The sequence below is a fragment of the Pezoporus occidentalis genome, unplaced genomic scaffold, assembly GCF_034315485.1.
Source record: "Pezoporus occidentalis ecotype Australia unplaced genomic scaffold, CSIRO_AGI_Poc_V1 ctg387, whole genome shotgun sequence".
Classification (NCBI taxonomy): domain Eukaryota; kingdom Metazoa; phylum Chordata; class Aves; order Psittaciformes; family Psittacidae; genus Pezoporus; species Pezoporus occidentalis.
This window is the reverse complement of record NW_026915710.1, coordinates 79653-101888: the sequence shown is the minus strand read 5'-3', so window position 1 is coordinate 101888 and position 22236 is coordinate 79653. Positions and strand designations below refer to the sequence as shown.

The 22236-nt window shown below is 48.7% G+C and overlaps 2 protein-coding genes across 2 annotated transcripts in view; both read right to left on the bottom strand.

The window, feature by feature from the left end:
• EVPL (envoplakin) overlaps window positions 1-6530 on the bottom strand; it is a 35128-nt gene extending 28598 nt beyond the window's left edge. Inside the window, exon 1 of the mRNA XM_062632224.1 lies at window positions 5610-6530. The gene's annotated coding sequence lies outside the window, so the exon portion shown is untranslated. The remainder of the gene's footprint in view (window positions 1-5609) is intronic.
• Window positions 6531-6668: 138 nt separating this feature from the next.
• SRP68 (signal recognition particle 68) lies at window positions 6669-21683 on the bottom strand. The gene is made up of 16 exons (XM_062632225.1): window positions 21529-21683; window positions 19583-19649; window positions 18607-18720; window positions 17467-17662; window positions 16631-16713; window positions 16311-16420; window positions 15872-15954; window positions 15392-15532; window positions 11739-11837; window positions 11378-11442; window positions 10906-11065; window positions 10145-10239; window positions 9776-9905; window positions 9298-9373; window positions 8436-8488; window positions 6669-7977 (listed from the first exon to the last, which is right to left on the bottom strand). The coding sequence occupies exons 1-16, from the start codon at window positions 21644-21646 to the stop codon at window positions 7750-7752; spliced, it is 1818 nt and encodes a 605-aa protein (XP_062488209.1). The 5' UTR covers window positions 21647-21683; the 3' UTR covers window positions 6669-7749.
• Window positions 21684-22236: the final 553 nt, after the last annotated feature.

The following is a 22236-nucleotide window of genomic DNA, read 5'->3' as shown; positions in this document are numbered from 1 at the left end:
CTTACCCTGCACCAGCTTCCCACATCCCAGCACCGAGCTGCTCCTGGGCAGGCACTGCACGGAAAACACCACTGCTAAGGTCCTAAATGGCCCTGTAGAAGTGATGGGTGCCTACAGCAGAGCAATGGAAGGACCTTTCCAACAAACTGAACAGCTGGGAGGTGGGAGGAGAAGAGCAGGAGCCATCAGTGAGCACGGATGCAGGAGGGTGGTTGGGGTTTGGCCTCCAGTACACCAGGAAACAGCCTTGATTTGCTCATAAAACACCACCTATGGCCAAGCTTTAACACATTTCCTCTCCCTGTAAAGCCCCTGCCAACAGTAACCCATGCTTACACCAAGTAAAGCCAAGGCCCTGCCCACCACCACGGCCCCAAGGACAACGTCAGGAAGAGTTTCACAGCCACGAGGTCAGAGAAGCAGCACCCGGCAGCTGGAGGAAGGTTCCTCACTTGGTCACCTCTCATCTTCACTCCACGGCCCAGCAGAGGTAAGGCACAGCCACCCTGCCTCTGCCCAGCATCTGACTTTTGTGTCTTGGAGAGATGCAGGAACCCTCTGGAACGTGGCAGATGCTTTGCGACACAGAGATGCTGCTTGTTTGGCAGCAGGATGCACAGGTACAGCCAGCCCAGGCCAAGGCTTGCTGCAAAGGATGCCTATGGCAAAGGATGCTTGTCAGCCTCTTTACGACTGCAGACAGAGGCTGTAAGAGTTGAGCTGTCCTCGGTGAGAGGGAAACCCTTCTAAGAGTCTCCATGGAGAACTGGGATGCAGGAAGAGGGCAGCCACGGCAGTCAGGAGCCAGGGACACACCAACGTTCACTCCCTTGGGAGGTATCAGAGCCTGTTCCCACTGCACACAAGTCAGCCACATCCTTTCTCACATCTTTTTGTGTCATTTTTACCCCAGCCCCTTTTCTTCTTTGTGCAGTTTCCATCCAAGCCAAAGGGAAACTCCAGGGCCCCGCAAGAGCCCATTTCTAAAAGCTCACATCTCACTGGCAAAACAGGACAATTGGTTTTCCCAAGTCTAGCATCGCTCAGTCCTCAGGTTTTATCTTTACCAAGTGATAAGTGCAAAAAGGAAGCACGAAGGCCCCAGCCCTTCTCCCTGCAGGTCTGATTAAGACCCATAAGAAAGGTCCCTGGGACAGGCTGGCTCAGGGGCAGCAGAGGAAAGGGGCTTCAGGACCAAGGAGCCTTCCCCTGGGAGACCAGAGGAGGCCAAACTCCAGCAGATGAATGGGAAATCCAGGTCCTCCTTTGTATCTCTCTAAATACAGAGGACACTTCCACCACCTCATTAACAGCTCAGTCCTAGGGCTTAGGAGCTACTCATCCCTAGACCCTTCAGACATCAAAAGGACCTGCCTGCTACCACCCCATCGCCTCTCCAGGCTCATTACAGCATCCTCCAGCTCCTTCTGAGTTCAAACCCTCAAGCCAAGGAGCAGGACATCATGGCAATCTCCTGCAGCAGCTAACGCCTTAGCCTGGCTTTCCTCTCCCCAGAGGATTAGCAAGGCTGTAATAGCACTAAATGCATTCACTAATGGCAGATTCTCAAGACACTTTGTCTGGAAAGCTTGTTCAGGATGCAAAATTGGCTTTATTATCCAGTGACAGTGCTGAAGGGAGCTGCTCCCCAAACAGGGCAACTGGATCTGAGCAAGCTGTGTCCTAGATCATTCAGCAGGCAAGGATGCACACATGGCACAGCTGGAGAAGCACCCCATGGCATCAGGGTGGAGATCAGAGCTTTTGGGGTAGGTTTCTTCCACATCCCCCAAAAGAGCTGCTCTGCTCCAATGGCAGCATCCTGGAGAAGGGACCGGCCCCTGCGGGCACTGGGATGAAGCACCAGGCCGAGATCAGGGTGATGGAAAGTTAAATGCGAGGGCAGGTTTGCTCTGCTCTGTGCCTCCGCACTCAAGCACAACACAAAGGCCTTGCACTGTGCATAGATCCCTGCAGGATGCTGCACTGTAGGTGGTGGCAGCTGAACCACGGACACCTGAACAGCCCAAAGCCTGCCTGCCTGCCTGGGAGAAACACTTCTGGCCTCGGTACAAAGAGCTGAGTGGAGGAGGTGATGTTTGGGAGAGAGGGGTCCAGGCTGGAGCACCCCCTTTGGCCAGAGCTGAAGATTCCTGGTGCTCACACGCTGTGGCACACAGCACCAAGGGAGGATCATCACCTCCCAGGAAGGAGGGGAGACTGAGATGAGCTCTTAGGCAGAAGCTCTTCCCTGTGAGGGTGCTGAGGCGCTGGCACAGGGTGCCCAGAGAAGCTGTGGCTGCCCCATCCCTGGCAGTGTTCAAGGCCAGGTTGGACACAGGGGCTTGGAGCAAGCTGCTCTAGTGGAAGGTGTCCCTGCCTGTGGCAGGGGTTGGGACCGGATGAGCTTTAAGGTCCCTTCCAGCACAAACCAGGCTGTGAGGCTATGACTGTGCTTTCAGCCACCCTCCAAACCAAACCAAGCCCACAGGAGGGCTCTGTTTGTAGCACAGCATTAGTGGGAGAGGAGACAAATCCCTCCTGGGGGAGGCTGGGAGCAGGGTGGTGGTGACACCCCCTGCAAACCAGCACCCAGGCAGGAGGGCAGCACTGGACCCCCTCCTTCGGGGGCAGAGGGTGCGGCACCCAGCAGCTGAGCCAGGGGCTGACCCCCCCCAGCAGCCCCCAGTGCATTTCAATCAGACACAAACCTGCAAAGCTCCCTTTTTGAGCTGCTCTTGCCTCGTTCAGCGGGGAGCTCTGTGGCACAGGGACCAGAGCAGGATGAATCCATCGGCCACAACTAATTCTGTGCAGCCAGACTTTGCCTGCCCAGACTTAAATTGATGCTCTGAGAAAATTAGATGTTCTCCCACTTCTGTGGAAAAAGGCCAGCACTGAAGGTAATTCAGAGGCTTTGACGCAGCTCTTCAGTCATTCGGGCACCACAGCCACGGCATCACTGCCTGCACTGACCACAGGCTGGGCTGAGAGTCGCTAATCCTCATCACAGCGTGAGCCTCGGGCGAGCTGCTGTGTCTGCTCCATGCACAGACACCACAGACCCAGCGGGAGCACAGGAAGACTATTTCCAGAGCAGGAATTGTAACTTCAATAACCCCAACACTGCAGGTGCCCAGCAGTGGAGTCTGCCCAAGATCATGCTATGGCAGTGCTATGAGCACATGCCAGGACCTGGGTCTGAATGCGATGGCACCTGGAGAACGTGAAAGCTGTGCCCAAGGCCACGTGCACACAACAGGCAGAACCCTTCGGAAGTGGTGTTAAACCCCCTCCTCTGAGACATTACTGCTTTCCAGGCCAGAGATGCTAGGATTTCCAGCCCCGGTTGACAAAGAAGGGCTGGGGATGCAGGGAAGCGATGACACAGCCGCCTCCCTCCCATGCCAGCCCTGGCACAAGGGAATTTGCACTTGGGCTCAGCTCTAACCCGAACACTGCCAGCCAGGGCTCAGCACAGAGCAGGGCACCAATTGCTCCGCGGTGCGAAGCAAATCCCAGTGCAAAGAAAAGCACGAGAGTGGGAACACTCCAAAGCCCCAGGAGCGATGACACTCCAGGTGCTCGGGCTGGAAGCACTCGAGCAAGGACTCTCCGGCTTTGCGCCCACCCAAATCCCACCATGATTCCCTTCCCCAGCATGGGATTTCTGGATCAGCCGTTCAGTTCAGGTGATGCAGGAGGACAGCGAGGGCCCGGCCGCTCCCCAGGCACAAAGCAGCACACCCAGGCCCACGAGACCTCACCCAAAGGGAGAGGGTCAGGGAGTGGCTGCATTGCACAAACCTGCTCACCCTCGGCAGGCTCTGGGTGAGCCCAGCACCAGCCTTTGCTGCAGGCGTGTCCCTCCGACCGGCTCCTGCTGCACAGTCGCTCCACAGCAACCCCTCCTTGTGCCAGGGCACAGGAAGAGGGACTCGAGCTGTGACCTGGGTTTCCAAGCTGGGATGGAGAAGCTGCAGCCCCAGGGATGCTCAGAGCACACAGGCTGCTCCAGCCCACCTCTGCTCAGCAGCTTTCAGGATCCTTGTCACCTTTATATGCATTATATCCTTCCTCTTGGAGCTTCCTGTTGTACACTGGGGCACCCACCATGCGCCTTTCCCTCCCCCCCCCGATCAGAACGGGCTGCTCTTTGGCTGCAAACCAACTTGCAGATGCTTGAAGAACAAACTAAGGGGCTACAAGAAAGCTGGAGAGGGGCTTTGGACAAGGGCCTGTAGGGACAGGCCAAAGGGAATGGCTTTAACCTGCCAGAGAGGAGACTGAGCTGAGCTCTTAGGCAGAAGCTCTTCCCTGTGAGGGTGCTGAGGCGCTGGCACAGGGTGCCCAGAGAAGCTGTGGCTGCCCCATCGCTGGCAGTGTTCAAGGGCAGGTTGGACACAGGGGCTTGGAGCAAGCTGCTCTAGTGGAAGGTGTCCCTGCCTGTGGCAGGGGTTGGAGCTGGAGGAGCTTTAAGGTCCCTTTCAACACAACCCAGGCTGTGAGTCTATGGCAAGAGCTGTGCAGGAGCACAGACATCCCTCAGCAGACACATGCTGTCCCAGGAGCTCGTTCTAGTTCTAACTCACTGCCACTGGAGCTGTACAAGGACTCCCCACATCTAAATTCCAGGAGCTGCAGCCGCCCACCTCCAGCACCCACTGGGGATGTGTCTGCCTGAGGCAGCTTGGATCACAGATTGTTTTCTCCACTAACACAACACCTTCAGTTTAAAACACCCCAATTCCTTGGCTTGAAGGAGGCAGAGACTGTTATCTCAAAGCTCCCAAGGCCAGACTGTTACTGTCCTACAAGCCACCTCCCATTTCTCTCTTGAAACTGCCCTGTCATGTCCCATTAGTCCCTCTAGACCCACCCATTGCCACTGGACCCCTCAGAGTGCAAGACCAGAGTGAACATTGCCCAACAGCCAGGTCCCTCACTGGTGGTGTAGCCGTAGGCCAAAATGTACATCTCACTGCTGTTTTAACTGATGCAGTGGCACCAGGCTTAGCCTGTAATTAACATTCCAGTGCTAAACTCAAAGATACTCCATAGGAAAAGTTGATGGAAAGCAATAACCCCAACAGGAAGCTCCAGCATGATGGTCTGAGGGCAATCATGAGGCCGACCTGCCAATTCATTCATGGCAAGAGAGCAAACACTTCACAGCAAACAGTGCAGCCTGATGAAAGACCAGGGCAATAAGGAAGCAGGTTTCCACCCCCCATAACCCAGTGCTCTGCATCATGCTCCAGGTGTTCCAGGCACACCAATACCCAGCACTCCAGGGAATCAGTCTGGATGTGCCATGACACTCCACTTCCCTGCACTGCTCCCTTCCAACTGCTGTTGGCCAAGCCTCACCTTTGCCATTCCCTGCTCCACTGCAGGGCTAAATGCCACAATGAGCTTCAGCAGTCTGGTTTTCCCCACTCAATGACCCCAATAACACCATTTCCCCCCTTTTTTTACATTTTAAGACATTTTCCTAGTCCCTCACCAGTGCCTTCCCCATTATTTAAGGCACACGAGAGCTCACAAATCCCACTCTACTTCTTGTTAATTGCCATTAACATCACATCAAACTAAATAAGCCAAGTTACCTCAGTGGTGGATGTCCTTATCTGAGCCCTCAGGCACAGGATCCTCTTCCAGAACTAAGTGGCCATTCTCCAGCGGTTATGTAGCCTCAGGTTGATGCTTTGACCTTGATCTTTTGAATGCTTCACAGGCAAAGGGTGCTTGGTGTTCCCAGTGCTCCACACCAACTACATGCCTCAGAGCTCCAGAATAAAACTTCATTGTTTCCAGGTTTCTTATCTGTGCTCAGCTAATCCATTAGATCTGTGAAAAGATGTTGGACACAGGGGGCAGCTGCTCTCAGCCTTCTGTAATTCACCCATTAGGAAGTGGCTGCAGTACAAGTTTCCCTGGAATCAATCCAGGCACCACAGACATTTGTGGTAGAAAAGCAGGAGTTCAGTTTGGAAACCAAACTGGGGAACAGCTCTCAAACTGGTTCTGCAATGGACAAGCTGAAAAGGAGAGAGCAGCTCAGATTCAGCCTCTGCTGGTTACTCCATGACCCTTCCTTGTCTAGAAGGAAACAGGCTTTACGGGGAAGAGAGATCTGCCACTCAAAACCAGGCTTTCTAGACATTGGCATCTGATGAGTACATAGACTTCTAAGTTTCTTTCAGCTCTACGCTCTCCTTTCTCTTGTAACCCCCCTCCTGCAGCATCCAAAGGAAAATGGAATTTGCTACAATACCAGAAATTTCCATTCTACTTCCAAATCAAACACAAACAAGAAGTTCCTCCTCCTTCCCTCACCTCTGAGCAGAGTCCTATTGAAAGCTGCTCTGTACTTTGAGAACTCACAAATCACTTCAGCTCGGAACAAAGAAGCAAATGTTCAGACTAAAATAATGGGAAGTGTTCATTCCCCCCATTCATCTGACATGCGCCTTGCAGGGAAAATTCCCATGACAACAACAATCCCATCATTTAGAACAGCTCTGCTTTCCACCCCTATGAACTCCAGTGCCTAAAATGGAGAAACACCACAAAGACAACTGGTGCAGAGGAGCTGATGCAGCTACAACAAACTGCTTCTTCCCCTCCCAGCCACAGAGCAAGTGAAAACCCAACCACTGCTGGTGGAAACTTCCAAATTCTTTATTCAGGAACAGTTCTGCCCATGTGCTGTGGGGTTTTTTCCCATTTCATTGATCACAATTATGGAATTACCCATTGTGAAAGTGCCTTTCATCAGAGCACCCAGGTGCTTTATAAAAAAGCTGTGTGGCACGACAGAGAAGATCCATCACTCAAAAACCTTCTGGTCTCTTGTTGCCAGTTCCTCATTTCAGGTGCATTTCCTGCCTGAGGATGAGGGAAAAAAGCAACAAGTGGACTCCAGAAAAAGGCCTTATTGTTTTCAGGCAAGGTTTAGATCAGAGACAAAACGAACACTGAGAGACCCAAGTTCCCATGAAGAGCAAGTAGCGACTTCTGAAGCCACCCATCAGCTGGTTTCCCAGGAAAAGCCTTGCAGGAATAGGTTCTATCTGAGGGGTTAACAAAATGTGTATCAAATAAAGGAGGATTCTTTTGGCTCAGAGTACAAATTTAGGTTATACTCCACCAAAACTAGGGTAACCATTAACATTTGGGAAGGTATTTGCCATCCTTACCCATAAGGAAGCTCTATTTTGTCATTTCTGTTTAATAATACAGAGACTTCAGGGAGCCAAAAAGAAGTTATCCCCTTGTCTACTGTTTCTTGTCCTGTAGGCAGCTTCACCTTTCTGGTTTAGTTCCGCACCTACTTTTGCCTCTGGTTCCCCATCACACCCCAACTTCTAGACCAAAATACCAATTTATAGTGTCAAATAATGGGGCAGAGGGAGGAATCAAATTGTACCTATGCCCTGGTCCATGGTAAGTAGATGTGTACTGGCCCTGACCAGTCACAAAGCAAGCTCCAGCTCCTCCAAGCAGGATGGAATTTCTCTGTGCTTCAGATTATTTTCAGCTATTGATAGTGTACATGTAAGAGATTGCTTTGTCTTTAATACACCGGGCAAGAATGTAAGTGCACAGACATAGACACAGAACACAGGGAAGAAGATGGTAAAACTTCCCTTTGTTGGTTTCAGATGCAGATATTTGTGTCCTTAGAACCTGCTGGAGCTTTTCCTTCAATACAGGATAAAACCTCTGTTCCTCAGGGGGTCCTGGTTAACTTTTGAATCCAAAGATGCCCTTTATATATCCAGTGAGGCCACTCTTGGCTTTCTGTTCCACCTTGTCCTCCAAAGGTGGGAAAGCAACGTGATTAAGGGCCAGGTCAAAGAACAAGGGTTTGCATGGAATGGGCTGGAAGCCTGGAGGGAAGTGCACGAGGCTGACTTGCTTGCTGACAAGAGAAGGATCCAGACAGAAAGTCTCAAACCGTTCTGAGAGAGGCTGAAAGAGACCAGTGCAGAAAAACAAATCAAGCACATGTCAAATCACAGATGACAAGAGCCAAACAAGCAAAGGGGGTTGGGGTTAAGCAGGGACTGAGACAACATAAGCTGAAGTTCCTTTAGGTCCCTGAAAATGATTCAAACCCCTGTCAAAACATCACTGCAGGATCTCTGGAAAACCTTCCCATGCACAGGGTAAAGCTAAATAAAATCAAAAGATGCCACACTAGAAGCTGCAAGCAGCTGCCTAGCTCCTATCCAAGGAACCACTGTGTCACCCACCTGCAGGACTTGCAGAAGGAAAACAAGTCCAATAAAGTCCTTTAAATACACTGGTCATGACCAAACTCCCATCAGTAGGAAACTGCTCCGATTGTGAGAGACATTCAGGTTAACAGCTTAAAGTGATGGTCATTAAGGACCCTACTGGAATTTGCCTGAGCTCTCAGCTCTTACCTTGCCATCCTTGACCTGTGATGGAGACTCAGTCTCATGAGTATCATTTGCATCTGGAAGATTGAAGAAAAAGTGGTAAGAATAAGAGGGCTGTCCCCTAAGCTTAGCTATGAGCTTTACTTTCTGGGATACACAAGACAGCATTTTCACTAGAATCAACTCGCTGTCTAGACTAAAAGGATCTACAGCCAGCCCAGCTCTCCAGTGATGGAAAGCTGCTCCTCCACATTGCGCGAGAAGCTCCTGAAAGCACAGATTTTGAGTTAAGCGCAAAGCAGGAGATGATGAAAGACCCTAGTGGGGTCTGTTAAAGTAACATTTACACAAGACAGTTGGTTGTCCATTTTCCCCAAAGTTCTGTTAAACTGGTCAGCACTGGCACCGATCATCACTACTCCCCTTTCACAGCAGTTCTCCCAGCTGGGCAGAACTGGGATGAGTAAGGCCAACTTCATAGAATCCCAGACTGGTTTGTGTTGGAAGGGACCATAAACCTCATGCAGGTCCAACCCTTTGCCACCAGCAGGGACACCTTCCACTGGAGCAGGCTGCTCCAAGCCCCATCCAAGCTGGCCTTGTTTGTAGCCTAAAAAATAAACCCTAAACAGAGTGTTCTGAGGTTACCAATCAGGTGCACATCCTCAAGAAGTGTTTTCATATCTCTGGGCAGGAAGCAAGATGCCAAATATCTGGTCACTGCCTGTCTAGCTGCACTACACAATGCTAGAAGAACCTAGAACTGGGAGGGTGAAAAAACATCTTCCAAGGTGATCAGAGTGAAGAGGAAAAACATTTGGAACTTCAGAAATGAAGTATGAGGAATGAAAAGATGTTCAAGCTCCAGTATAATTGTGCAACTCACCCAGTATAGCTGATGCTTGCAAGGAGTACTTTTCAGCATTGACTTGAGTGATCAGATCCTGAACATCAGGCAACTCCTAGATCATTAAAGGCAATTATTAGAGAGCCTGAAATATACCAGTTTAAGACTTAGGACAAAGGTTAAAGCTGATAAAGCAAGAACTGAGAGATTAAGTCCTGGTGCTGATAAGCCTTCCCAGAAGAGGCAAAGCTACAGCCCTTCAGGCACTACAGAAGTTGTGTAATAGAAAATGCACGAGAGAAGAAGTGGGAAATGGTTATGGAGTTGTGTCAGGAAGTCTGCCTCTCCACCTCACAGGAAGTCTCTACTACAATGAGCCAAGAAGTCACACTTGTATTATTCTCCCTAAATATCAGTCTTGAACTGTAATGGCCTGGCACTTAACTGACAATAAATACCAGGACAGAGCTTGCTCATAAACTTCAGCTCCCTCCTACACCCAGGACTGGGATCCTACCTTCAAGCTGTTTGTGTAAGCTCCAGCTCCTGACTGAACTTCACGGGCATATTTCAGCACTCTTTCATACAAAACAAGAGCTTCACTCCATTTCTTCACCAGGACATAGGACTGGGCAATGAAGAAACACCTGCAACAATAGTGGATCCTTGACATGTTTGTTACCCACACCTCCTGCCAACTCAAACTGTTGATAACAGAGGATATTGTTAAGTAGCACTGGCCAGTTTCCCCTTAGTATCCAGTTTTCACTTCACAACAGGGCTGAGGAAACCGCATCAGTGTCCTGTACAGCCCCATACAGCTTTGGAATAGCAACCTCTAAGATATTAATGCCTGCTAAAGAAAACCTGGCTGCTTCTAAGTCACCTGTAAGCCTTGTACACAAGTGTCTTCAATCCAATCTCTTTTTGGAAGTTCTTGTCCTCTTCTAGGCCAGGAAGCTGTGTCAGTTCCACGAGGTTCTGTGCGAAAGAGAGTCAGAGTAACAAACACAGGCACTGTTTTCCTCTGGAATCTGCTGGAGTAAGAGAAAGCTGCCCCTTTCAACAAGTCAACAGTACACTCCCATGGAAATAGTTTCCAGTTTTTAATTGTCAGCACTCTAACCTTCTGAAGGACACCCACTGAAACTTGTGCAAGTCTGCCCTCAGGACAGATTCCCTGACACAAACAGGAATTAGGACAAAGACTCCTCAGATTTCACATGAAGTTATTCCTTTATAAGGCATTTCCCTTTCCCATTCACAACTGATTCAGCCACAGGCTCCCACAGAGAAAACTTATGTGAGAAACTGAAAAACTGCTTATGAAGAACATTTTCAGTAGTTGTAGCTGCTACTTTCTCTGGCCAGCAGAAATTAAAGGCAGCTATCAGGGTGCTGTATAAAACAGTCAGAAAAACTAGTTATAAACTGCATCAGAGTGTACAACCAAAGGCACCCATTCTAGGAGCATTTTCTGTTCACAGCTAGAAGAGGGGTTTTGTGTTTCATGTAGATGTTGAGCATCTTCTACTGTAGGTACTCAGCTGCTCTTCAGACTTCATGGGCTCTATTTCCTACAACAGCTTCTTGTACCAAAGTTCTCCAGTTAATATGAAGAATTAAGATTTGCTTTCCCAGCACTACCTGCAGAATGATATCATAAAGCCTGATCAGGTCCTGAGGCCGTGGTGTGCGTTTGCCATCCTCTTCTGACCGCTGCTGCTGCAGCAGGGCCTTCTGCAGAGACTTTGCCATGCTCTCGTTGCGCCTGATGGCTGTTGACAGCTTGATGTAGGTCAAATAACTAAAAGATGAAAGATAAAATGCCATTAGCAGAGTGTCAGAACTACTCAGACATTGCTCTTTGTTCTGAGAACACTTCCCCCCCAGTCTAAGCTGATACTAGTATGGAAAAAATCCCATGTGAAAGGTCAACATCTTAAGTAAAATGTTTTCAGTGCTGCATGAATCAGATCCTTATCCATACAGTCACCCTTTGAGACTGAGAGGCCCAGAGCAAAAAAAAACCATAAAAGCAAAACCAAACAGAAATAAAACCCTGACATAAGACCATGGCTTCTTCGCACTAGAACAGGCAGCAATGTTTGACTATTACCTGTGTAAGTACTGGATGTTGGATACCTTCCCAGAATCATTTTCCAGAGAGTGCTCCCGCTGCTTCTGCAAAAATTGGGGACAAACAAGCGCACAATTTACTGAAAACATCAGAAACAACTCAAGGGTTGGGTAAACCAGGGAGTTAAGAACAGATTTCCACACAGAAGAATGAGGGCTTCACATTGCTATTCACTCTCTCCAATTCTGAAGAGAATAAAACTCAAAGGTATTGACTCTTTTGTGCCTTTTTCTTCAAGGAATCCCAGTCACTTTTACTGTTAAGCAAGCTCAACAGTAACAAATTAGTCCCAAAGGAACGCTGTGTTTTGAAAGCAGAACCACTGCTGTTTGCTGCTTACCTGGTCAGGTTTCAGCTCTTCACGGACAGCCTGGATGGCATCTCTACACTCACTGAGTAAAGACTCAAACAAACGTTCCTTTGTCTCCTCATTTTCTGCCTAAGAGCAAAGACAAAACAGGTCTATCAGAAATTACTGTCTTTTGCATCCCATGATGCAAGAATTAACTGAGATTAAACAAAGTTTCTCCCAAATTATGGCTTCAAGAGCCATGGACAGCTAGAACCCCAATCTGTACCTGTCTGCAGTACGTTCTAGGGGGTAAATGGTGGGGAACATGGTCAGTGCTGAGAATTCAGCAGCTCTGAAGGCCTATCACACACAGCTCTGACCACCTCATCCCTGCAGCAGCTGGGGCTGGACTGCACTGTGGGAAAGGCCCAGCACCACAAGAGCAGCTGAGTATTACTGACCTGGCAAGCTGTCAATGTAGACTGCTCTTGTTATGCTGATTTCACCTCTCATGTGGTAACAACATGTAGATGATTATCTTTTCTACACTCCCACTCCAGTAATGCTCAGTAATTTGCTTGTTTGAAGCACTTTTTTAAGTCAGCCTGCAGTTTATAGCAGGAGTGACCCAGAGCTTTTCTGCTGTCACCACAAGTTCCGTCAAAAAACAAAGCTGCTTTTGGCTTTCTGAACCACAGCCAAAACTGGAAAACAACTTCTGAAAAGCAAGTTGAAGCCTGAGCCCTGCCTGATGAACTAGTATATCATGTACACAATTAAACAGTGCACCCAAACCCAAACTCCACTTCCATCCAAGGGACTGAGAAGGTAACCAGATGGGGATCATAAGGCTCTTACTGATTCATAGAATGGCTTGGGTTGGAAAGGACCTTAAGATCATTCAGTTCCAACCCCTGGCACAGGCAGAGACACCTTCCACTAGAGCAGGTTGCTCCAAGCCCCTGGGTCCAACCTCGTCTTGAACACTGCCAGGGATGGGGCAGCCACAGCTTCTCTGGGCACCCTGTGCCAGCGCCTCAGCACCCTCACAGGGAAGAGCTTCTGCCTGATCTCCAACCTGAACTTCCCCTGCTTAAGTTCAGTAAGAGGAAACTGCCCAGAAACAAACCCTGACCTTAAGCAATCAAAGGAGGGATTAAAGTGTACCTGCACTGTGTTAAATCACTTCCACATCATGTAACAGCATAAGATAAAGTTTGTTGCAATCAATCTGCAATTGTCCAGATGAAGAAAAAGCTGTCTAAACCCACAGTTGCTTGTTTATCTTCCACAGAGCTCTGCAGCCTCTGCTCTTCCCAGGTTCGCAAAGCCATTAAGGAATGTTAATTTTACTCCTTCACAAAGCCTCAGGTATTTTGACCTGAGATGAAGGCTTTTTTTCTGCAAGATTTGCTGCCACTTTTAAGGTGGGACTGACTGCTCAGAATAAGCAGGGACGAGTCTGACAGCATTCTCAACCTCACCCAGAGTAGCACAGCAATTGCGCTGTACAAAAAGGAAAACAGAGCTGGATCATCAGTCAAGCACAACAGGGAAAGGGCTGGGAAAGGGCTGGGCCATGCAGTGAAACAAAGGCTTTCCTTTCTAAGCAAAAATTCCCAAGGTTAAGCTGATTCTATGCAAAAATACACCTATGTTCGATCTGGGAGATAGCAGAACATAAAATTGAGATACAAGTGCTGTGGCTGGTGATTCAAGTGGCCTGATAGAACAGCACAGGTTCTTCTTAAAGGGGTCAAGGGAACTGATCTCACTGAACCCACTCTTCAAAGCCCAGCAGTGCTCACTTCCTACTTTTCCTTTGTTCTGAAGCATTGTGGATCGTCTCTGAACATTATTACCACCCATTTTACTGCAGTCCTGGTTACCAGAGAGATGCCCACAGAATCCTTGAGGCAATACCAGACAGGGGCACCCTTCCATCACTCTGCCCTTTAGCCTTCTCCCTTCTTCCTGGTGGGAGTCAATGGGCCCTGGAAGTCATGCACTCAATTCTACACAAGGGCTAACATGAGTAATTTTAAATCATAGAATCATAGAATAGTTAGGGTTGGAAAGGACCTTAATATCATGCAGTTCCAACCCCCCTGCCATGGGCAGGGACACCTCACACTAAACCATATCACCCAAGGCCTCGTCCAACCTGGTCTTGAACATTGCCAGGGATGGAGCATTCACAACTTCCCTGGGCAAAATGTGGATTCAAATTCCAGTTTGGCTTATTTGTTCTGTTTCTGTTATCAATATGCTGAAGGCAGTGGTATAACTCCATTGAGAATCTGCATTTTTACTCACAACACCCACCTGTGTTTGCTCCTAATCAAACCCTGAGCAGAGCTGCTGTGAAGTCAGGATTTCAACCTTAGCAGAAGGTTGCCTTAGCCAAAGATCCCAGGAACCACAGTGCATTTAGCTAAGGCTGGGCTGCCCACCACAGCTGACACCACTGCTTTCAAAAAGCCAAGTTTTACCCCTCTAGGAATGTAAATACTGCTGCTGCCTGCTTAGCTCTCACCATTGCTGGTTGTGAGCTGGTTCCACAAAACTCCTGTGTTTAGTCAGAGCCTCCAAGGAACACAAAGCAAGAAGAAAACAAATCCAGATCACTGTTCTGCCACAGCTTTACAGGACAAAGAGGGCGGCAAAACTGAAAAGTTCTAACTGCTAGCCTGGCAGGGGGCACATTTGACAGGGGACACTAAAGCCTAAGCTACACTTCCACCTGCTGGTCATACCACTGTACTACCTACCAACAATACAAACAGCACCTTCCAATTCAGAACACTAGGACAAGACTGGTAAACATCAATGCTTCCTCCTCAACCATAACCAGTTTACCCTAATCGCACTATCTTCCCAACACTGTCTCTGGCTCCTGGCCACTAGCCTCATTCCTCTGCAGGGCCTTCATTTTCTTATTAAAGTTCTATTTATTGTCATCATTCTTCTGGTGATAAATGGGGTTTGATGCTGAAAAACCCCCCAGATTTTTAGTGGTAACAATTGTTACCAAAGATCCTTTCACTACCTGTATGCAGCCACTGGGAAGCAAAATACATCCTCTGGGCACCAAGGTAAAAAGCCCCATGCAGAAAACTTGGCTGCAAGACACACATAGTATGTGCCACTGCAAGTGCTCCAGAGCTTACATTTGAGGATGATTCGCATCCTGACATTCAGTAATCCTCCTCTTGCTTTGGAGGATTTGTAAGTCAAGAAGAGAATGCTGTAGATCTCACAGCACCTGCTTCACCTGGCAAAGTGCTTTTAGTGCTGAAAAACCATGATTCATACACATCTCTTCTGAGTGCTCTGAAGCTGGAGCATTTCAGCAAGATACTCAAGAGAAATTAGAACAGCAACTCCAAACCCAGTTACTCTTAAAATTGTAACCTTCATATCCAACTGACTTACAAATAATAATGGTTATCACTTGAAAGATAGCACTTCTGGGCAGTACAGATCTCTCAGACTACTACTACTACTAGACTGCGGGTGCTATCCCCAACTGAGACTTCAGCTTTGGGTTACAGTCAGTATTCCCACTTTTAGCCTTCCAACCTCAAGTTTGAAGAAAGATTATTCAAAGCTTTTGGTCGAAGTATCACATATTATCTTGCACACTGAAAGAAATATAATAAAGATCAGAACACCAGCACTGGAGATGGCTTCTGGGTTACCTGAGCAATTGCTGCTTCGTTGTCAGCCAGCCCCAGCAAGAAGATCCTCACTTTGTCTATCTTCACTGGGACAGTTCTTCCTCTCCACTCCACCTCACTCATCGTGGCTGCCTGCTTTGCTCGAGTCTGAGTAATCAGTGCCTGTACAGAATGGACTGAATTTAGGAGCTTGAAGTTTCAGGTAGCCAAAATCCAGCCTCTCAAATTCATACTACCCTTGACCATTTTGAAATTATAGACTAAATCCTAGAATGGTTTGGCTTGGAAGAAACCTTAAACACCATCTGGTTCCAACCCCCAGCCATGGGCAGGGACACCTTCCACTAGACCAGGCTGCTCCAAGGAAAAATTGTGGTTTCCCATAGAGCCCAGGGCTTTGCTTGCTTTCCTCTCACGTGTTTTAGCTCTTGAATGATGTGCTGCAGCAATACTTATGCTCAGAGTGATACCGTTTCAACTTGAACCATGCAAATAAGTTACCTCCAGTTTTTCTGCAAGAAGGCCTTCTGTGCCACCAGACCTCAGTCTCATCTGCATTAATTCATTCATGGCAGATTGGTCACCTGAGAGAATTAACAAACCAACATCTGAGTTCACCAATTGCTTTAATATAGGAAAGCTCATCAATAGGTGTTATACTGGCAATGTGGGGACAAAGGGGATAAATCTGCAATTTCATTCTGACTTTATAAGCAAACTCCTGCAAACTGACATTCTATCCTTTTATACAAAACCACATGCTGCAAAATAAGTACATTACTCCACCGCTAAACTGACCCAGAATGTATGCAGAATCTGCCCAAAGTATTATGGACTCGCTGCAGTGTCATTTCGATTGGTATTTAACTATCAAGTCACTATTCCTTTCACATGAACAAGCCGTGCTCTGTGTTGGAGATGAGGTAACCCCTTTCCTTACCAATGTTATAGGCACAGTAGCGAATGTTGGGCGAGATCTCTTCCACACGCTGGTTGTACAGAACAGCTTGCTCCTCTGTGAAAGCATTGGCCAGTTTCTCATATATGGTCCTACAGCAGAGGATAAATATTAACACTGCAGAATTTGTCATTTATGAGAGGCTATGTTAAGGGAAGAGTTTGTCTCTACTCTGGAGGATGCTATTTCTTCAGTAGTACCTCGGTGTTACGTGTAACCAGCTCCCACATACTGTACATAAACTTATTAGACTGGTCCAATACTATTTACTAAATGAAGTTGGTGAAGTGGGAGGAACTCACTTGCATTTGTTGAAAGCCTCCATTGCTGCCTTCCACTCCTGGTGTTCAAAACGAAGCATCCCTGTGAGGTAAGCCATGTATGCCTGCAGACAGCACAAGGACAAATTAACCTCCCCCAGACTGACAGCCTAGTTTGTACAACCTGGAGTATGAGGGCTGCTGTGATGCCTACAGTCAGTGACTAAGCCCTGTCCTTTTCATCTGGTCTTCCCACAGAAAACAACAGGTCTGGATTGTGGATTACCAGCTACCCACCTTCCCTTCTTTTAACTGACACTGCTACATTTCTATGGAGATGAAAGCAAAGATGCTTCTGGCTTGTCAGGCAATCAACATGGCCTATTGATGCCAAAGAACTTTTGGGGTTTTGTGCTGTGTCGTAACACAGTTGCTTTCTGTGTGCCAGGAACTGAAGCCACGAGTCTTGTGTCCTAAGTGGCTACTTTAAGGCATTTAACAAATAACTCAATAAATAAGCATAGTTTCTTAGGCTGTGTTGCACCATCTTAAGCCTCTCTCAATTCTTTTTACTTTAAAAAGTTTCAAAGCAAGGACAATCATTTGATATACTGATCTTATAATCATCTTGGCTGGTGCCACCGGTTATTTCTGCAATTCCAGCAGCTTCATTAACATAAATCCAAGCTATTCAAAGGGAGACATTACCCAGTTTGAGAATCAGTCAATCTGGATTATCTACCAGAATGCTTAGGGATGGAAAGGACCCTAAGATCATTAAGTTCCAAGCCCCCTGCCATGGGCATAATCTCTTCACCCAAAATCCAAAGGTTTCTTATTCAGCTTTCGCTGTGAAAGATCCAAGGATCAGTTTTTACCTGAGCTTCCAGCTTTGTCTTGGCATCCACTCGGTTACTTTCACAGAGTCTCTCCAGCTCCTCAGCATGTTTCACAGCTTTGCGCAGGCGAGACAGCAAGTGGAACCGCTTGCGGGGCTCTGTGTTTGCTTCCTGTTTCAGCTGCATGGCGTAACTCCAGGCTCTCTCTGCATCCATCAGGATCAACAGCAAATACCTGCAGAGGAAGTTTAATGACAAAACGATGCCACTGAAACAGGTATCCCTGCATCACATCTGCAAACTTTGGGAGCAAAACTTCAGCTTGGTTAATAAAAGGTGGATGTTTTTATTTCTTAACCTCTTAAGCACACAAAGTTGTGTTACTTCTCACTGATTTCTACTCTGTTTCTCCCTGCAGAAATGTAATTACCCAACTGAGGAAGAGAATTTGATGATTCTGTAGCACCACAGACATTACCAAGGGACTGATGATTTTAGGTTGCTCTTCGAACTGGTTCAACATATGTAAATACATCTGCTCTCCCTATAGCTAACGCTATAATGCATCTGGCTTCTTAACAACACAGGTGAAGAGAGCATCCTGCCCTCTTTTCCCCACAGGAAAAGACAAGATAGACATTTCAAGTTCTTCTAAAAGGTGGGAAATTAGCCCAAGATCCTGTCTACTCTCCACATATTTTATCAGAGAAGGAATGTGCCAGATTTGGAAAATCCAAAGTAAAACTTGCACTATTTCTATTCAAAGGGGATATGTCTCCAACCACACCCTCACTGGCTGCCCCATTTATGTTCTCAGCATCCATATGGCCACCTTACAACAGATCTGAAGAAGCATTTCTTCTGCAGTATCAAAATGATTTACTGATTATGGAAAAACCCACTCAGCAACTATGAGGGATGAGAAGGAACTGGCTGCTGTTGCTCCCTCTTCTCCCACTTGTTCACATGATGAAGCAGGATCCCAGCAGTGCCTCTTCCCCCCCACACTGCAGCCTGAACTTTTGTCTTTATTAACACCAACAACACCCATCTCTGAGAAGAAACCTTTCTGAGTACATTGTAGAGAACAGTTTTCCACCACACCCACATGAAAAGGAATTACTGAAAAGAAACTATTCACTGATGTACTGAGTGCTCAATTCCATCCAGCAACGGTACCTGTTGTCTGAGAGAATCTCTTCAGTTACTTTCTTCCCAGTGAACTTGTGCCTGTTTCCCATCTTGAAGTTGAGAGTTTTCCGGAGCCGCCTCAGCCTACGGGAGCAGTAACCCCTAAAGAAAAGGCAACTAAGTCAGTCTGGCCAAAGAACAACTTGGTTTCTGTTTAATGCTCTCTACAACTGGAAAAAATAAGTGACCAAAGGCTGTGACAGGCAACGTTTTAACAACTAAGAACTCCATATGACATATGGTAAGAAGTAGTTCAGGAACTACCTGTAAACCAGTGGTTAATAAAATCCCAGACTGGTTTGGGTTAGAAGGGACCTTAAAGCTCATCCATGGGCAGGACACCTTCCACTAGAGCAGCTTGCTCCAAGCCCCTGGGTCCAACCTGGCCTTGAACACTGCCAGGGATGGGGCAGCCACAGCTTCTCTGGGCACCCTGTGCCAGCGCCTCAGCACCCTCACAGGGAAGAGCTTCTGCCTAAGAGCTCATGGCAATCTCCCCTCTGGCAGGTTAAAGCCATTCCCCTTGGCCTGTCCATAACAGGCTCCTGTCCAAAGCCCCTCTCCAGGCTTCTTGTCAGCCCTCTTAGAACAGAACACAAGAAAGGTAAGACACGTAATAATTCCTGAACTTAAAAAAATCAGAATGATGGTCCCTTTACTGTCTATTTGCTTTATGTACGTTTATTGAACACACGCTTCTGGAAGAGTGCAGTGATTATGAGTGAGGTGTTAAGAAACAAGCTTTTAAAAGCAATGGAAAAGTAAGAGCGAGTCCGTAACCTCCTACGTGAAACAGCCACAGCTCACAGTATCTCATGTAAAACAACATGTTACTTCACATGAAGCAACCTGTGAAGGGGTATTTATGTGGTGGATCATTTCTGATGCCTGCTACAGTGAGTTTACATACTAAATGAAGCAAGCCGAGTCCCACTGGTAACTCCAAGCCACTCACAGTACTTACCTGTACCTCTGGAAGTCTCCATGTCGTAAACCGTGCTGCTGCTGAGACTCCTTCACGATCTGCAGGACTGGGGCTTGTGTTAAGGCAGATTGACAGCACAGTCTGTTACCAGTTCTTCCTTCCACCCCAAACACATGGGAAGGGAACTCTAGAGAAAAAGAAGGGCACCCAAAAACCTCCCAAAAAAAGCACAGCTGAGACAAGTGATGATCCCAGAAGACCTCATGGCTCCACTGCCTACTTCAGAGCTTTACGACTGTCATCAAGGCCAGGACAAAGACACACCACAAGCAGCTCCTCTCACAGACAACCACCACAGTCGTGCTGCTTCTAGAGCTCCTTTCAGCATAATCGGCTCTGCCACCAGGCACATCCAGGTTAATGTAACTCCCCACCCTACACTACACCCCCTCTCAGTCACACTTGTGACACAGTTTGGTTGGCGAAGCTGGAAGAGAGAGCAGCTTTCCTGCCCTTAAACATCCCATTTCTCAGGAAAAACAGGATCACTGCTGCCTCCTGACACAGCCTCCACAAACTGTTTTCTGAATACAGAGAACCTCATACAAAGAGCTGTTGGGGGAACTTGTTTTCTACAGATTTTTCCAACACATTTCCAGTCTTACTGCACATTCCTGCAAGTACTCCATGACAGAACGCACTGGCCTGACTGACTCCACAGTTTCCATCCAGTCTCTCCATTTTTCACCGTATTTGCTGACTCCTGTGCATCCAGTACTGAGTTTATTCACCTACTTTTATTCACAAAAAACATGATTCTCACTATCAAACCCTTCACAGGTTCTTACGCTACCAAAGAAAACCATGCTGTGTTCTAGTAAATCTGCTGCTGTCATTCAGTTTACAAGGCAGATTGTTTTGTGAACTAAAACCTCCACCACAAACAAGAAATCTCTGTGCTTGACGCATTTATATCACAAAATTCCCTTTTTAGCTTCAAAAAGAACTCCACAAAACCAAAGCCAGACTATACAGTGACCCATCAAGCGAAAGTTACTATACCAAAAGAAACTATAAAGGTTCAAATGGCAGATGTCTATCAAAGTGTTCTCTCAGAATTACACCTAACAGTCTCTTTAGATGAAGCATTAAAACCCTGCATCAAGTTATTAGACTGAATTAGTCTGTATTTGTAGAACAAACAAGTCAAACAACATTTCAACAACAATCCTTTTCCTTGCTGTCTACCTAGAATTTTTCTCTGTTTTATCCTGTGCAGTTACCCACTGAATTTATACCCCTTCTATCATTTACCTTATCATTAACTTAGGTATTCCTGACATTATCTACATCTTACTCAACAGTTACTTCACAACACCTGCCATAAACTAAATGGAAACTAAACTTGGGTTTCGCTCTCACCCACAAAGCTCAGCTCTATCGGAGCCGTGCACCTGGACTAGTTTCAAGGAGAATTCCATGCACAGGCACACCACGAGCTCTATGTGCCACATCACACCGGAGAAGGGCTCAGCCTGGCGGAGCTGGTTTGCCACCTCAGCGCTACCCGTTAAGATTTACTTTACCCACCCGCACCCGCTTCAAGCGCCACCATCCGCAGCTCCTCCCTCAGCCCGCAGCGCACAGCTCTGCTCCCCAGGCTCTCACGCTGCAAAGGCAAAGCACGACCTCACAGCTCCGAGACGGGAACCTGCCCGCGGGCACGGCGCGGGCTCCCGCAGCCCCCGCACCGACACGCTCACACCGGCACCCCGGGGCCCGGCCCGGCCCGGCCGCCGTCTTGGCACAGGGGCCGGCAGCCTCCGCCGCCCGCCCGCGACTGCCCCGGGGGGAAGCGGAGCCGGCCCTGCCTGCCCGCGGCCTGCGAGCCCCCGCGCTGCACACAGCAGCCGCCACGTCGCCCCGCCGCGCACGGGGCCAGGCCTGCCACATCCGCCCACCGCCGCCGCCGCGGCACAGGATGCTCTCCAGGCCCAGGCTGTCGCCGAGGTCCCCGGCCTGCGGCCCCCCCGGCCTCTCGTTCTCCTTGTTCTCCTCCGCGCCGCCGCCGCCGCCTCGGCCACTCTGTCTCTCCGCCGCCATCTTGTGCCCGGGCCGCCGCCGCCGCCGCGCTGCATCATGGGCCGGGGCAGAAGAGGCGCGCTCCGATGCCATGGGTAGCGCGGCCAGCGCGGGGGCCGATGGGACGGCGGAGGAGCGGGGCTGGGGCGGGGATGAGGCGCTGGTACCCAGCGGGATGCGCGGGTGAAGCGGGACCCGGGCACATCCCCCCGGATCGGGCCCTCCCGGGGCTGACGCCCCTGCCCAGCCCCCTCCTCTGCCGTCCACTTCCATTCCTGCTCCTCTGGTGGCACCTTCGCTCCCCGAAGCATCCCAGGGAAGGGCTGAGGACAGGTCCGTGGCTGCAGCCTCCCTGCAAACCCTGGCGGTGCCTGAAGGGCTCAGCCCAGGCTGCTGCGGGGCAAAGGAGAACAGATCCACGCTGGCTCTGGGACCAGTGCTGTACCCGGCCAGCAAAGGGTGCCCAGCTGCTGCGGCAGGCCCTGGGGAGCTTCTCTTTCCCTTAGCACCTTCCTATGACACCTTCAAGCGTGCAGGTGCCAGGAGGATGCTGCCGGACACTTCCCAGCAGTGCCCAGCAACAGGACAAGGAGCAATGGCCAGAAAGTAAA